Source organism: Schistocerca serialis, chromosome 8 (genome assembly GCF_023864345.2).
Source record: "Schistocerca serialis cubense isolate TAMUIC-IGC-003099 chromosome 8, iqSchSeri2.2, whole genome shotgun sequence".
NCBI lineage: Eukaryota > Metazoa > Arthropoda > Insecta > Orthoptera > Acrididae > Schistocerca > Schistocerca serialis.
Window position 1 is genome coordinate 107,320,123 of NC_064645.1, and position 17,828 is coordinate 107,337,950.

The 17,828-nt window shown below is 45.2% G+C and overlaps 1 protein-coding gene and 1 non-coding gene across 2 annotated transcripts in view; one reads left to right on the plus strand and one right to left on the minus strand.

Annotated features, from left to right (window-relative positions):
• Window positions 1–17,828, minus strand: part of LOC126416583 (coiled-coil domain-containing protein 170) — a 320,658-nt gene that overhangs the window by 224,952 nt on the left and 77,878 nt on the right. The window contains exon 3 of the mRNA XM_050084335.1: window positions 4,520–4,639. Within this exon, the coding sequence (XP_049940292.1) occupies window positions 4,520–4,639 (120 nt within the window). The remainder of the gene's footprint in view (window positions 1–4,519; window positions 4,640–17,828) is intronic.
• On the plus strand, window positions 5,078–5,152 carry Trnas-cga (transfer RNA serine (anticodon CGA)). Its single transcript has one exon. It is a non-coding gene; the product is annotated as a tRNA-Ser (tRNA).

The window sequence follows — 17,828 nt, forward strand, 5'->3', positions numbered from 1 at the left end:
ATATATGTATCACATTTTTCATTCTTAAAATGTAATGCTACGTCATGTTAGATACCTGTATAAAAGCGATCCATCACTGAATTAAAACTACTACTACTACTAGTAGTAGTAGTAGTACAAAACTGCACGCCTCCTCGGTTGCTTATCTGCTCAAATGTCTTGCTGGATACCAGTGAGCTGTGTGCGGACTAGACCTGATTTCTGCCGCCCATGAAACTTCTTTGCTCGGCGTTTCCAAGCGACCTGTTGGTCGGCGTCTCACGAGAAAGCATGGACTCATTCTCCAAGCCCACTTAACAACACGTGCGCTCCCTGGCACAAATGTTTGCCTGCTGTTCCGATAGAGTAACAGGCGTGTCTCCCAAAGACAGTGGTCCGATTCGTAGTGTTGTGGTAGCTGTGGAAACTGTGCGCGTTGAAGAATTATTGCTTCCTTCCGCCTCCTGGCCGCGGGATTGCGTCTACGGAGTTTTGGCTGCCTTGGTTGTGGATGCCGCCGTGCCAATGTTAATTTCCAGCCAAGTATTACTGTAAAAGGGAACGTTGTGCATACGACAGCTGAAGAATTATTGTTTTACTCTGCCTTCATGGCCATGGGTTTGCGTTCGCGGAATCGTCAAGTTCCTTACTTCTGCTACACCAGTCGTGGAGGTTGGCTGCTGGTATTTACTTACAGCCAAACACAAGGGTGCTAAGGAAATGGTTAGCACTTCTGTTACGTGTGGCAAAAGTGCCAAGAAGGACCATCGGCGTTCGCGAAATGCCTCGCTTGAGTGTGGGATCTCTTGTATAATGCTGCTTAGCTTTGGACAGTGACAATCATAGTTGTCATAGGCCTCTGTCTGGGTCAGCATTGCGTGTTAATAGCAAATCCCAAGTTATTTTATGCTTACTGGCAAAGGTCGAACAGAAATTACATTTTAATGTTGATTGTTTTGGTACAAATGGCTCTGAGCACTATGGGACTTAACTTCTAAGGTCATCAGTCCCCGAGAATTAGAACTACTTAAACTTAACTAACCTAAGGACATCACACACATCCACGCCCGGGGCAGCATTCGAACCTGCGACCGTAGCGGCCGCGCGGTTCCAGACAGTAGCGCCTAGAACTACTCGGCCACCCCGGCCGGCATGTGATTGTTTTGTGCAAGTCTCCTGTCCGTATTTATTCACATACAAGAAATTATTATTATTTTTTAAAAATTAAATGCATTCGTGTAACAGCCCATGTCCTGAAATCGGCTGTCGTTTTGCATTTTCTTTTCTTTTTAATTGCTACAATAATTTTGTAAATTCAAGACTCCTGTGCCATGGTATACAAACACTTGTATTGATTGTTTAGTTAAGGTTGTAAGGGCCTTGTAAGATCTTCTGGCCCCCGATTTGTGGTTACGTCACTTTAAGAAGAACAAGAAGGGGTAAGAAATGAAATAGGAAGCCGTCTGGTAGAATTTTGCATAGAGCATAACTTAATCATAGCTAACACTTGGTTCAAGAATCATGAATGAAGGTTGTATATATGGAAGAGGCCTGGAGATACTAGAAGGTTTCAGATAGATTATATAATGCTAAGACAGAGATTTAGGAACCAGGTTTTAAATTGTAAGACATTGCCAGGGGCAGATGTGGACTCTGACCACAATCTATTGGTTATGAACTGTAGATTAAAACTGAAGAAACTGCAATAAGGTGGGAATGTAAGGAGATAGGACCTGGATAAACTGACTAAACCAGAGGTTATACAGAGTTTCAGGGAGAGCATAACGGAACAATTGACAGGAATGGCGGAAAGAAATACAGCAAAAGAAGAATGGGTAGCTCTGAGGAATGAAGTAGCGAAGGCAGCAGAGAATCAAGTAGGTAAAAAGACAAGGGCTAGTGGAAATCCTTGGGCGACAGAAGGAATATTGACTTTAATTGAAAAAAAGGAGAAAATATAAAAATGCAGTAAATGAAGCAGGCAAAAACGAATACAAACGTCTCAAAAATGAGATCGACAGGAAGTGCTAAATGGCTAAGCAGGGATGGCTAGAGGATAAATGTAAGGATGTAGAGGCTTATCTCACTAGGGGTAAGGTAGATACTGACTACAGGAAAATTCAAGAGGTCTTTGGAGAAAAGAGAGCAACTTGTATGAAGATCAAGCGCTCAGATGGAAACCCAGTTCTAAGCAAAGAAGGGAAAGCAGAAAGGTGGAAGAAGTGTATAGAGGGTCTATACAAGGGCGATGTACTTGAGGACAATATTATGGAAATGGAAGAGGATGTAGATGAAGATGAAATGGGAGATACGGTACTGCGTGAAGAGTTTGACAGAGCACTGAAAGACCTGAGTCGAAACAAGGCCCCGGAAGTAAACAACATTTCATAAGAACTACTGACGGCCTTGGGAGAGCCAGCCCTGACAAAACTTTACCATCTGGTGAGCAAGACGTATGACACAGGTGAAATACCATCAGACTTCAAGAAGAATATAGTAATTCCAATCCCAAGGAAAGCAGGTGTTGAAAGATGTGAAAATTACCGAACTGTCAGTTTAATAAGTCACAGCTGCAAAACAGTGACACGAATTCTTTACAGACGAATGGAAAAACTGGTAGAAGCCGACCTCGGGGAAGATCAGTTTGGATTCCGTAGAAATGTTGGAACACGTGAGGCAATACTGACCATACGACTTATCTTAGAAGAAAGATTAAGGAAAGGCAAACCTACGTTTCTAGCATTTGTAGACTTAGAGAAAGCTTTTGACAATGTTGACTGGAATACTCTCTTTCAAATTCTGAAGGTGGCAGGGGTAAAATACAGGGAGCGAAAGGCTATTTACAATTTGTACAGAAACCAGATGGCAGTCATAAGATTCGAGGGGCATGAAAGGGAAGCAGTGGTTGGGAAGGGAGTGAGACAGGGTTGTAGCCTATCCCAGATGTTATTCAATCTGTATATTGAGCAAACAGTAAAGGAAACAAAAGAAAAATTCGGAGTAGGTATTAAAATCCGTGGAGAAGAAATAAAAACTTTGAGGATCGGCGATGACATTGTAATTCTGTCAGAGACAGCAAAGGACCTGGAAGAGCAGTTGAACGGAATGGACAGTGTCTTGAAAGGAGGATATAAGATGAACATCAACAAAAGCACAACTAGGATAATGGAATGTAGTCGAATTAAGTCGGGTGATGCTGAGGGTATTAGATTAGGAAATGAGACAGTTAAAGTAGTAAAGGAGTTTTGCTATTTGGGAAGCAAAATAACTGATGATGGTTGAAGTAGAGAAGATATAAAATGTAGACTGGCAATGCCAAGGAAAGCGTTTCTGAAGAAGAGAAATTTGTTAACATCGAGTATAGATTTAAGTGTCAGGAAGTTGTTTCTGAAAGTATTTGTATGGAGTGTAGCCATGTATGGAAGTGAAACATGGACGATAAATAGTTTGGAGAAGAAGAGACTAGAAGCTTTCGAAATGTGGTGCTACAGAAGAATGCTGAAGATTAGATGGGTAGATCACATAACTAATGACGAGGTATTGAATAGAATTGGGGAGAAGAGGAGCTTGTGGCACAACTTGACAAGAAGAAGGGACCTGTTGGTTGAACATGTTCTGAGGCATCAAGGGATCGCAAATTTAGCGTTCGAGGGCAGCGTGGAGGGTAAAAATCGTAGAGGGCGACCAAGAGATGAATACACTAAGCAGATTCAGAAGGATGTAGGTTGCAGTATGTACTGGGAGATGAAGAAGCTTGCACAGGATAGAGTAGCATGGAGAGCTGCATCAAACCAGTCTCAGGACTGAGGACCAAAACAACGACAACAACATTGTAATATTTACGTTCTCTCTCTCTCTCTGTCTGTGTGTGTATGTGTGTGTGTGTGTGTGTGTGTGTGTGTGTGTGTGTGTTAAAAGAACTGAGCGATGTCTGAGCTAGCTCAAGTTGGTAGCCTGATTGTAATGCATCATTTGCTTACGCGACCTTTTTTTTTTTTAACTTGTAAGCTTAACGTTGATTACCTCACTGTTTATCGTATCTGAAAGTCACGTATACAAGCATTTAAGTTTTGGTAAATGTTCTCATTTTCATGGTTGGAGTATTGAGAATTTTACAGTACTTGTTGTAACGTCTCTTGTGACAAATTTTTGTCACTGGTAAGATGCTGTTGAAGCAAATAAAAATTATGCAAGGTTTATGTGCCCAGCACCCTATCACTCGCTAGCATTTCAAGCAGTATTTTCCATCACGCAACAGAATGACACCTACTACGCTTCTTCTTCTGCTGCAGGCATAGTAGATTCACTAGGAAGCTGGAGTTCGAATTCAGATGTCAGAGCGGTATCTGGAACGTCATTCGAGCAACTGAGGAACAACATTTTTTAAGGTAAGTTGGAGGGACCTCGTGGAACTGTGTTAACGGTAGTCGTAAACGAGTTGGTGGCTTGTAACAAAAATGGCAAAATTTTAAGTAGATATATGTATCGCATAAGAGTAGAGACACTTAGCATATTTTATGTGTATGTGCAGGCGACGTACCTTCTTCTCGAGTTCCTTGACCTTGTCCTCGCTGTAGCGGTTCTCCCGCTGCAGCGCCTGCAGGGAGGCGTCGGTGCGGCCCTGCGTGGCTATCAGGCTCCTCTCGCGGTCTTCCAGTTCCTGCGGGCGACAAACAACAGCCGGTCAGCATTCCGCAAGAGGCCATCTGGTAGCTGGAGCTGGAAAAGCAAAGCTGCCAGTATTCCGTCACCGTCACAGATTGTTCAGCTGTTTAACTTTCCTGTCCCCTTTACTGGGAGGACCATAGGTTTTTATCAGAAATACAGGGTACTTTCAGGATACGCTTGTACTAGGACTGTCGATATTTTTAAAAATATTGGAAATCTGGTACATCGATGAAACTTCCTAGCAGATTAAAACTGTGTGCCAGACAGAGACTCGAACTCAGGGCGTTTGCCTTTCCCGGGCAAGTGCTCTACCAACTGAGCTACCCGACCACGACTCACGCCCCGTTCGCAGGAGAGCTTCTGTAAAGTTTGGAAGGTAGGAGACGAGGTACTGGCCGAAGTTAAGCCGTGAGGACGGGGCGTGAGTCGTGGTCGGGTAGCTCAGTTGGTAGAGCACTTGCCCGCGAAAGGCAAAGGTCCCGAGTTCGAGTCTCGGTCCGGCACACAGTTTTAATCTGCCAGGAAGTTTCATATCAGCGCAAACTCCGCTGCAGAATGAAAATCTCATTCTGGACATATCCCCCAGGCTGTGGCTAAGCCATGTCTCCGCAATATCCTTTCTTTCAGGAGTGCTAGTTCTGCAAGGTTCGCATGAGAGCTTCTGTAAAGTTTGGAAGGTAGGAGAGGAGGTACTGGCGGAAGTAAAGCTGTGAAGACGGGGCGTGATTCGTGCTTGGGTAGCTCAGTTGGTAGAACACTTGCCCGCGAAAGGCAAAGGTCCCCAGTTCGAGTCTCGGTCCGGCACATAGTTTTAATCTGCCAGGATGTTTCATATCAGCGCACACTCCGCTGCAGAGTGAGAATCTCATTCTGATACATCGATATTTAAAAAATACATCGAAAAATTTATCGAAATATTTCGAAAAATTATCGATATACAGACGGAGAAATGTCTACGTACCGGGCAAAAGAAAAATATCGGCTGCACGTTGTAAATATACTGCCAGTTTTATAGCAGCATCTTTCAGTACTGATTTAATATTGCATTCCGTACATCAACAAGCTAGCAGCCTTCTCATCCCCCTTAGAAATGAAATGATCGTATGGCACTGTTGGCCTGGAGGCCCCATGCGGGGGAGTTCGCCCGCCGTATTGCAAGTCCTCTTTAGTTGACACCACTTCGGCGACTTGAGTGCGTCAATGATGATGAAGAACACACAACACCTAGTCATCACGAGGCAGAGAAAATCCCTACCGCAAGACCACGAGCTGCGGACGTGGTGTCACCGCCAGACACCACACTTGCTAGGTGGTAGCCTTTAAATCGGCAGCGGTCCGTTAGTATACGTCGGACCCGAGTGTCGCCACTATCAGTTATTGAAGACCGAGCGCCGCCACACGGCAGATCTAGTCTAGAGAGACTCCCTAGCACTCGCCCCAGTTGGGCAGCCGACTTTGCTAGCGATGGTTCACTGACTACATACGCTCTCATTTGCAGAGACGACAGTTTAGCATAGCCTTCAATTACTATAAGAAATATCTTCAAGAATGTATTCTGAACAGATAATATTGTGAATCATGTACCGTCAAGAGCGACGTTCATCATTAATGGATTAAAGTTAAGTATCAAACTAATTACGTCTGCCTTCTGAATTCTCATTCCTTCTCATGTTCCAGACCTCACGTCAGTATAGTTCTTCCCTCCTCACGCCAGCCTGCGTGAGCTAAAACGCATGCATTTCGGCCTCCACTCGTAACACGGCGTTGGGTCTTCAGCCAACACATAAGCGGAAATCCCCCTTAGAGCAAGAACTAGAAAGGAAAGGTGCACATTCACACTTGGTAAGTGCAGGTAAGTGGCAAAATAAAACGTCTCCGATGGGTCTGTCGTTCGGTTTCATCACATATCGGATTTATCTGGAACACTTCATGTCTATTTTCCTGTTTTACATTTCTGCAAACGCTAGCTACTTAACAGTTTTACTGTTAAAATTTTGTTGTGAAATTAAACGTCGCAGTTTCTGTTGGTAGTAGCAGCGCCGATTACGTCAGCATTTCCCCTTACACGTCTCCGCCCACGCCTAAGAGAAATCTTGTCATTTAGATTTTTGTTCATGAGTTTCAGCAACTGGTTTTGAAGAATGCCGATGTGAAGAAATAGGACAATGTTTGCGTTAAAAATAGTTTTTTAACCCAACTGGCGTGCTATTTCCTCACATCGGATATCATGTTATTTCATTCACACCGCCACCGTCAGTGCAATCGGACTTCTTATTTGGTTCTATACTTGCTTCCCACAGTCAAAGGGAAAGACTGGTCGTGAAGAAAGCTCAAAAAGTAGTAAGTAAGATTCCTTCACACAGTGAAAGTAAAATTATAAATTATATTATACTACAATTTCAAAAGAACAACTTCAAATATTTACCGAAAATTGCGAAAAAATAGAATTTAAAAAAATATCGGCACTCGATATTGCCATTTTATTAACGATATAAGCGGAGTAAAATTATCGACGACTCCATATATATATATATATATATATATATATATATATATATACTTTTGGGAGAATATAGCGATATTTCGGTATATCGATGCATCGACATCTAATCATCATAACTGGCAGCTTTCTGCTCGCACATCGATTCTCACTGCTCACTCGGTCGCTGGCAGTAATTACCCTCAAGCTGTTTAGATAGTCAACAGAGACAAACACGGCACAGCTGGAGTGACCTTGAAGCAGTCAATCGTTGCTCAAATTTCTCTACATCTACATCCATACTCCGCAAGCCACCTGACGGTGTGTGGCGGAGGGTACTTTGACTACCTCTATCGGTTCTCCCGTCTTTTCCAGTCTCGGATTGTTTGTGGAAAGAAAGATTGTCGGTATGCCTCTGTGTGGTCTCTAATGTCTCTGATTTTATCCTCATGGTCTCTTCGCGAGATATACGTAGGAGGGAGCAATATACTGCTTGATCCCTCGGTGAAAGTGTGTTCTCCAAACTTCAACAAAAGCATGTACCGAGCTACTGAGCGTCTCTCCTGCAGAGTCTTCCACTGGAGTTTATCTATCATCTCCGTAACGCTTTCGCGATTACTAAATGGTCCTGTAACGAAGCGCGCTGCTCTCCGTTGGATCTTCTCTATCTCTTCTATCAACAATATCTGGTACGGATCCCACACTGGTGAGCAACTGCTACGGACGCCCTGAGTCGCATTGGATTTTTTCCTCTTGTTGTGCTAACACACAATAACTCTACACTCGGCTGTCCCAGGCAATGATCTCCCGAAATGTAAGAGGATATCTCGAATTGTATCCTATTAACTTTGAACATTGTAGTCACGCGCGTAACAACGACCGTCCAGAACATGTGAAAGTTTCAACATGTACATCCACGTTTTGCTGTTTTCCCTTTCGGTGTAGCTATAGAACTAACACAATACCTACTTCCTTTGTTTTCGGATTGCATTTCCTTAGGATTCTTCCAATGAATCTAAGTCTGGCATCCGCTTTACTGACGATCAACTTTATATGATCATTCCATTTTAAATCGCTGCTAATGCCTACTCCCAGATAATTTATGGCATTAACTGCTTCCAGTTGCTGACCTGCTATATTGTACCTAAATGATAAAGGATCTTTCTTTCTATGTATTCGCAGCACATTACACTTGCCTACATTGAGAGTCAATTGCCATTCCCTGCACCATGCGTCAATTCGTTGCAGATCCTCCTGCACTTCAGTACAATTTTCCATTGTTACTATATTGCGTATAGCAACGGTCCTACGACACTCTCCTGCGGCATACGTGAAATCACTCTTACTTCGGAAGACTTCTCTCCATTGAGAATGACATGCTGCGTTCTGTTATCTAGGAACTCTTCAATCCAGTCACACAATTGGTCTGGTAGTCCATATGCTCTTAATTTGTTCATTAAACGACTGTGGGGAATTGTATCGAACGCCTTGCGGAAGTCAAGAAACACGGCATCTACCTGGGAAACCGTGTCTATGGCCCTTTGAGTCTCGTGGACGAATAGCGCGAGCTGGGTTTCACACGATCGTCTTTTTCGAAACCCATGCTGATTCCTACAGAGTAGATTTCTAGTCTCCAGAAAAGTCATTATACTCGAACATAATACGTTTTCCAAAATTCTACAACTGATCGACGTTAGAGATATAGGTCTATAGTTTCAGGACATGCAAGAATGGTCGCGTCGAGAAAACAGGCCAGCCTGACATCATCGCGTGGCGAGGGTCCTAGCGAGCTATAGGGTGATCACCGACGGTGCAGTTAAACGGGCCGATAAGAAGCAGCGCCTTTGATTCGTGATCGCCGGGCGATGAGCATGTTGAGTGCATAAACCTTATGATGACAGAGTCTCTGATGGCATGTCACTTCTCAGTGCTGGCACATCGCTGACTGCCGGAAGAGATTCGCTTATCTGACAATCTTATTAATAGAGACAAGGGTTATCTTTTAAGTAAGACTTGGGACCCGGTGTTATCTGACATTAAAAAATAACGGTCTGTGTTTCGATCGTCGGAATAAAAAATTTTTAAAAATTTTTTTTTAATTTTTGACAGCGATATCTCGATTTCGCCTCTTTCAGCCACTGGCGGGGCGGTATGTTTCTGCGCTAGAGGGCAGTTACGGCACCTTCTCGCGCACGCGTTGTGGGTCTTCTGCGGCCTATATAGGGGCTGCCGCTTGCGCTGAGAAGTCAGTTCCGGCGAGATCGTTCACCACCACGCTCACCTGAAGATGGCGGCCAGGTGGACCGCGGAAATATTGTGTCATGAAGACGTTATGATCCGGCTGCATACCCGAGAAGAATGTTATCAACCTTTGAGAGTTTATTGTAGTGCCTCTTTCCAGGAAATTCACAAAAATCGCACCTTTTCTGTCCCAAAAGACGGTCATTACGTGGTTGAAGGCGCAGGCGGCAGAATTTTACGACGAAGGAATTTCCAAGCTCGTCCATCGCTACGATAAGTGCCTTAATTTAAATGGCAACTATGTAGAAAAGTAGTGAAATGAAATGAAATGTCCTGTGACGAGGGCCTCCCGTCGGGTGGACCGTTCGCCTGGTGCAAGTCTTTCGATTTGACGCCACTTCGACGACTTGCGCGTCGACGGGGATGAAATGATGATTATTAGGACAACACAACACCCAGTCCCTGAGCGGAGAAAATCTCCGACCCAGCCGGGAATCGAACCCGGGCCCTTTAGATTGACAGTCTGTCGCGCTGACCACTCAGCTAGCGGGGGCGGACAGAAAAGTAGTATTTAAGTGTGGCTTTCATCTGCATATAATAAAAAACATTTCCAATACTTTATTTAATTTTAATTCCAAAACTTAATGTACTTTGTGGATAGCCCTCGTAGAGTACCATATCGGGCTGCTGCCGTTGCGTCTTCCCGCAGCAGTCATTTCAATGATTTGCACGCAAGTTTTCTTCCTCCCGTATTGACATTTTTTGCCACGACATTAACGATGCCTATTTTGAGCGCATGTAATGGGAGTTGAAAACTTGCAGAGATGCTCTATCCACTGACGTGTATCTATTTTCTTATGTTTCGATGTTTCCACACAGTCGTCTTCTGAAATCCTGCAGGTAGTTACGGATAACCCTGTGTGTTCGACATTGGTGTAAATATCGACACTAGATTGTACTCACAGTCTCTGTTTTATTAGTAGACGACTATATCTCACAGTAGCGGGAACAAATAATGTGAACCATATTACTATGTCTGAGGTGCCTCGTGATCGTCTTCACGATTACTGTGTAGTGGTACATTTGTTCGGTAAGTCTCACAAGCTTATGAAACTGGCGATGCTCTTTCACGCTGTCCAGCTGCATTAGGAGATTTACGCTAATTATCTTTATTAATTATAAATCATGAACTTAAATGCGGAATTTTCAATGAATAAAAATAAACGGATTAGGTAAACCATTTGGAAGAATGTAATTAAAGTACATATACGGTAGCTGTTTTTATTTCCACAAAATTTATCTACTTTCATCTGTGGCTGAATTGATTACTGTTATTATTTACAAAGTTAGTAAATAACTTGTGGTTTCATCAGAGATTAACATTAGATAGAAACAATAACACTGTGTGAGCATTGTATAATAATTATTACCTTAGGGTAAGTTTCTTGTGTGTTTTTTACTACTCTGAAGCAAACAGAGCATCGGCAGCTGGGCTTTTGGTTTAGTGCGTGTAGTTACCACATTCCGGCTGCTACTGTTTCCCATGACACTGTGAGTTATTATGTGCTTTCATATCTGCTATACAATGATAAGCCAAAACATTATGACCTCTGCCCACCGACACGCTGAATGCGTCTTGGTGACGCTGTGGGCACGTGACGCGGTAACAAAAGAATGTAGGCGGAGCAGAAACGGACGGGGAATCATCCTATGGAAGATGTGGGCTGCAAATGGAGAAAGCCATTGGAATAAGCAACTTTGACAAAGGGCACATTATTACTACGCAGAGCCTGTGAATGAGTATCTCGAACCCGACGAGTATGGTCGAATGTTCACACGCACAAGTGTTTCGGAGCACACCGTTCATGGTACACTGTTGAACATGGAGCTGCGCGGCAGACCACCCCTACGTGTTTGCATGCTGGCCCAACGACATCGTCAGTTACTATTGCAGTGGGCAAGGGACCATCGGGATTCGACCGTTGATCAATGGAAACGCGTCGGCTCTTCGGGTGAATCACGTTTTTGATACACTAGTTCGATGGTAGTCATCACAAACGCTTTCACTAGGTGAACGGTGGTTCGAAACGTTCAGCGTGCCACGGACTTAGGCTGGTGGGAGCAGTATTATGCTAAGTGAGACATTCTTCTGCGCTTGCTAGGGACCTGTGATAGTAATCGAGGACACGCTGGCATCTACGAAACATCTGCATCCCTTCATGCTTGACGTCTTCCCCGACGGTGATGTCATCTTTCAGTGGTTCAAAATGGTTCAAATGGCTCTGAGCACTATGGTACTTAACTTCTGAGGTCATCAGTCCCCTAGAACTTAGAACTACTTAAACCTAACTAACCTAAGGACATCACACACATCCATGCCCGAGGTAGGATTCGAACCTGCGACCATAGCGGTCGCGCGGTTCCAGACTGCAGCGCCTAGAACCGCTCGGCCACTGAGGCCGACTCTTTCAGTGGTGTAATTGTTCGTGTCTCGCAGCCACAACCGTGCTACAGTAGCTTGAAAAGCATTATGGTGAACTCACGTTGATGTCTCGGCGACCTAATTCGCCTCATGTAAATTCTATGGCACCCACCTCGGTCGCTATCGGGCACGATCACCGTGTACGCATATCAACGGACATTTAATTACGCGAACTACATGACCTGCACGTAAACATTTAATGCCATATGCCTGCACAAACCTACCAACGGACTGTCGGATCCCTGATACGTACTGACGTATTTCATTCCAACTACAGACAAGCAAGCTATTAAGCAGGTGGTCAGAATGTTTTGGCCCGTCAGTGTTTTGTCTATAGCGTCTCATACTCTCTGATGCTGCAGCCTTGTTCCCCGTCGTTTTAAATGTGGTGATTTCCCTCGCTACCGATGTTTTTAACTTTTAAACATGTACTTTATATACAACGTTTCTACTGTTAGTTTATTTGTTATCGCAAAAATTCGCCGGCCGCCGTGGCCGAGCGCTTCTAGACGCTACAGTCCGGAACCACGCGACCGCTACGGTCGCAGGTTTGAATCCTGCCTAGGGCATGGATGTGTGTGATGTTCCTTACGTTAGTTAGGTTTAAGTAGTTCTAAGTTCTAGGGGACTGATGACCTCAATGTTGAAATGCTCAGAGCCATTTCAACCATTTTGCAAAAATTTGTATTTTTCATGATGATTACATCGCTACAGTTGTACTTGACAAATCCTTTGTTTGGATAAAATAGTACACACGACCCGGTATCCAGGATGTAAATCTCATCTTCGGACGTTACAAAAAACAAGGAAAACTAAGAGGGATTCTTCATAAAATTAAATAACATTTCAAGGGCACATACAAATGTGAACATCAGGTTATACCTTGATTGCGTACGAGAAAGTCGTATTAGTAATGCAAAAAATTTAGAAAATTTGTCAAGCAGCATGCGAGGTGCTGCGCCAGGGAGGCATGAAAAGGTTCTCTTAGTCAACCAGTACCACACCGGTAGACGGGGCCTAAACGAAAAAACATGAATGTAAGAACAAATAACCACACATTGCCAGCCTTCAAATGGCTCTGAGCACTATGCGACTTAACTTCTGAGGTCACCAGTCGCCTAGAACTTAGAACTAATTAAACCTAACTAACCTAAGGACATCACACACATCTATGCCCGAGGCAGGATTCGAACCTGCGACCGTAGCAGTCGCTCGGTTCCAGACTGTAGCGCCTAGAACCGCACGGTCACTCCGGCCGATTGCCAGCCTAATGACACCTATGAACCAATAGCGAACGACTAGAACGACATCTGGCATGAGTTTAAGAAATTAAAATGAAGGCATAAAAGCCGTTGAATGCCAATTTGTGAGCCTCAAGAGTTGCTTGCTATTTACACTGAGGCGATGAAAGTCGTGCAACAGCTCCGTATATGGTGGCGGACCTCTTTTTTCCCGGCGTAATGAAGCAAATCGACGTGGCATGGACTCAACAAGTCATTATGGAAGTACGCTGCAGAAATACTGAGCCGTCTATAATTGCGAAAGAGTTGTCGGTGCAAAATTTTGTGAACGAACTGACCTCTGGATTATGTTCCATAAAAGTTCCATGGGATTCTTTCGGCGATCTGGGTAGCCAAATCATTAGTTCGAAGTGTCCAGAATGTTCTTCAAACAAACCGCGAACAGTTGTGACCAGGTGACACATACATTGTCATCCATAAAAATTTCCGTCATTGTTTGGGAACATTAAGTCCATGAATGGCTGCAAATGGTCTCCAAATAGCCGAACGTACCCGTCTCGAGTCAAGGATCAGTTGAGTTGTCCTACAGCAGGGGTTTCTCGAGGACCCCCTCATCGAGCATGATTGGTACCTTGTCATATCACAGTATCAAGTGCCCAAAAAAGCCATATTAAGAGTCATTTTATACGTTTTCTGCCGGCAGGAGTGGCCGTGCGGTTCTAGGCGCTACAGTCGAGCCGAGCGACCGCTGCGATCGCAGGTTCGAATCCTGCCTCGGGCATGGATGTGTGTGATGTCCTTAGGTTAATTAGGTTTAATTAGTTCTAAGTTCTAGGCGACTGGTGACCTCAGAAGTTAAGTCGCATAGTGCTCACAACCATACGTTTTCTATTTTTGGTACTTAGAAAAAACATTGACACATTCATTATTGAAAAAATATTGAGCATAAAACTATTTCAAATTAACCATCATTGTTATTGTTAAATTTTTGATTATTGCTCAAAATCTTTGTCTTCAAATCAGAGTGTTTAGTATAACAAACTCCTTAAAAAAAAAATAACAACTGAGTACGAACTGAAAATGACTGGAAAAAATTAAAACTGAGTGTACTGGTCTTTCATGTATACTACACTTGAGATTGCATGAGTAGACATGTGTGAAAAATAAGAAAACACTAATTTCATACAAGGTACACTCCTGGAAATGGAAAAAGAACACATTGACACCGGTGTTTCAGACCCACCATACTTGCTCCGGACACTGCGAGAGGGCTGTACAAGCAATGATCACACGCACGGCACAGCGGACGCACCAGGAACCGCGGTGTTGGCCGTCGAATGGCGCTAGCTGCGCAGCATTTGTGCACCGCCGCCGTCAGTGTCAGCCAGTTTGCCGTGGCATACGGAGCTCCATCGCAGTCTTTAACACTGGTAGCATGCCGCGACAGCGTGGACGTGAACCGTATGTGCAGTTGACGGACTTTGAGCGAGGGCGTATAGTGGGCATGCGGGAGGCCGGGTGGACGTACCGCCGAATTGCTCAACACGTGGGGCGTGAGGTCTCCACAGTACATCGATGTTGTCGCCAGTGGTCAGCGGAGGGTGCACGTGCCCGTTGACCTGGGACCGGACCGCAGCGACGCACGGATGCACGCCAAGACCGTAGGATCCTACGCAGTGCCGTAGGGGACCGCACCGCCACTTCCCAGCAAATTAGGGACACTGTTGCTCCTGGGGTATCGGCGAGGACCATTCGCAACCGTCTCCATGAAGCTCGGCTACGGTCCCGCACACCGTTAGGCCGTCTTCCGCTCACGCCCCAACATCGTGCAGCCCGCCTCCAGTGGTGTCGCGACAGGCGTGAATGGAGGGACGAATGGAGACGTGTCGTCTTCAGCGATGAGAGTCGCTTCTGCCTTGGTGCCAATGATGGTTGTATGCGTGTTTGGCGCCGTGCAGGTGAGCGCCACAATCAGGACTGCATACGACTGAGGCACACAGGGCCAACACCCGGCATCATGGTGTGGGGAGCGATCTCCTACACTGGCCGTACACCACTGGTGATCGTCGAGGGGACGCTGAATAGTGCACGATACATCCAAACCGTCATCGAACCCATCGTTCTACCATTCCTAGACCGGCAAGGGAACTTGCTGTTCCAACAGGACAATGCACGTCCGCATGTATCCCGTGCCACCCAACGTGCTCTAGAAGGTGTAAGTCAACTACCCTGGCCAGCAAGATCTCCGAATCTGTCCCCCATTGAGCATGTTTGGGACTGGATGAAGCGTCGTCTCACGCGGTCTGCACGTCCAGCACGAACGCTGGTCCAACTGAGGCGCCAGGTGGAAATAGCATGGCAAGCCGTTCCACAGGACTACATCCAGCATCTCTACGATCGTCTCCATGGGAGAATAGCAGCCTGCTTTGCTGCGAAAGGTGGATATACACTGTACTAGTGCCGACATTGTGCATGCTCTGTTGCCTGTGTCTATGTGCCTGTGGTTCTGTCAGTGTGATCATGTGATGTATCTGACCCCAGGAATGTGTCAATAAAGTTTCCCCTTCCTGGGACAATGAATTCACGGTGTTCTTATTTCAATTTCCAGGAGTGTATTATTTATTTGAAAAAGTACAACAGAGTACTCTATCAGTATACAGTTAGTTTTAATTTTCAGTTCTTAGTGAGACGAGTTCAATCTGACCTTTGAGTCCATTATTTCTGAAATATTAGGTTCCAAACTTGAAACTTTCATTCTGAAACCCTAGCGCATGTCGAGCCGATTCCTATATTTGTTTTTCATGAAACACATGAAAGAAAATGCTTGCTCACACCGACATGCGGTTGCAAATGGAAGGATCTTTTTCATTGCCTTATCTCAAAGTTTCTTATAGTCCATTTTCTGCTCGTGTAGGAAGCGGCCAAGACAAAAAATTCTATTAAACTTCCTGGCAGATTAAAACTGTGTGTCGGACCGAGAGTCGAACTCGGACCTTTGCTTTTCGCAGGCAAGTGCTCTACCAACTGAGCTACCCAAGCGCGACTCACGCCCCGTCCTCATAGCTTTACTTCTGCCAGTACCTCGTCTCCTACCTGCCAAACTTTACAGAAGCTCTCCTGCGAACCTTGCAGAACTAGCACTCCTGAAAGAAAGGATATTGCGGAGACATGGCTTAGCCACAGCCTTGCAAATGTTTCCACAATCAGACTTTCACTCAAGGCTGTGGCTAAGCCATGTCTCCGCAATATCCTTTCTTTCAGGAGTGCTAGTTCTGCAAAGTTCGCAGGAGAGCTTCTGTAAAGTTTGGAAGGTAGGAGACTAGGTACTGGCAGAAGTACAGCTGTGAGGACGGGGCGTGAGTCGTGCTTGGGTAGCTCAGTTGGTACGGCACGGTAGCTCAGCGTCTTCGGTCAGAGAGCCAGCTGGCCTCTGTAATAAAACACTGAGTGGAAGGATCAACCATCGAACTTGAACAGGATGTCTTGCGACGTCCGCAACGACCAAACACAACGAAAAAAAAAAAAGAAGTAGTTCGTAGAGCACTTTCCCGCGAAAGGCAAAAGTCCGAGTTCGAGTCTCGGTGTGGCACGCAGTTTTAATCTGCCAGGAAGTTTCATATCAGCGCACATTCCGCTGCAGAGTGAAAATCTCATTCTGAAAAAATCTATTATCATACGAATTATGTTTAATATATTTTTTATTCTCATAGCATCTTGCGGACTCCTCTGGCATAGCTCGCGGACCCCTGGGGGTGCGCGGACCACCTGTTGGGAACCACTGGACTGGAGGATCCAGTCCACTCCATGTAAACACAGCCCACACCATTTGGGAGCCACCACCAGCTTGCACAGTGACTTGGTGACAACTTGGCTCCGTGGCTACACGGGGTCTGCGCTACACTCGAACCCTACCATCAGCTCGTACCAACTGAAATCGGGACTCATCTGATCCAGATCACGATTTTTCAGCCGTCTAGGGTCCAAACGATACGGTCACGAGGCCACAGAAGAGGCGCTGCGAGTGACGCCATGCTGTCAGCAAACGTATTCGCGTCAGTCGACTGCTGCCATAGCCCATTAACGCCAAATTTCACCGCACTGTCCTAACGGATGAGATTTGTCGCACGTCCTACATTGTTTTGTGCGGTTATATGACGCAGTGTTGCTTGTCTGTTAGTACTACAAACTCAACGCAACTGGCGTTGCTCTGGGTCGTTAAGTGAAGGTTGTCGGCCAGGGTGTTGCCCGTCGTGAGAGGTAATGACTGAAATGTGGTGTTCTCGGCACACTCTTGACACTGTGGATCTCAGAATATTTCCGTAATGGAATGTCCCATGCGTCTAGTTCCAATTACACTTCCGCGTTGAAGTCTGTATGGCGATAATCAAGTCGGAAATCTTTTCACATTAACAGCTTGAGTTCAAATGACAGCTCCGCCAATGCCTGCTGTTTATACCTTGTGTATACGGTGCTGCCGGCATCTGTATATGCGCATATCGCTATCCCACGACTTACGTCACCTCAGTGTAAATGGCCAGCCTGCCACGTATCGTGGAAGCCCAGCAAGACAGTGCAACAAACTGCTGCACGAACCGCAATGAGACTCTTGTGTACAGTAATATTTCTGGCTTAGTCAGCCATCATATTAGGCTCCAAGAAGCTGTTCCCAGAGTGCGGAGATGCAAGAAGTATATAGATGACGGAATGTGGTGTGAGGTACCTGTGACATGTTAGATTC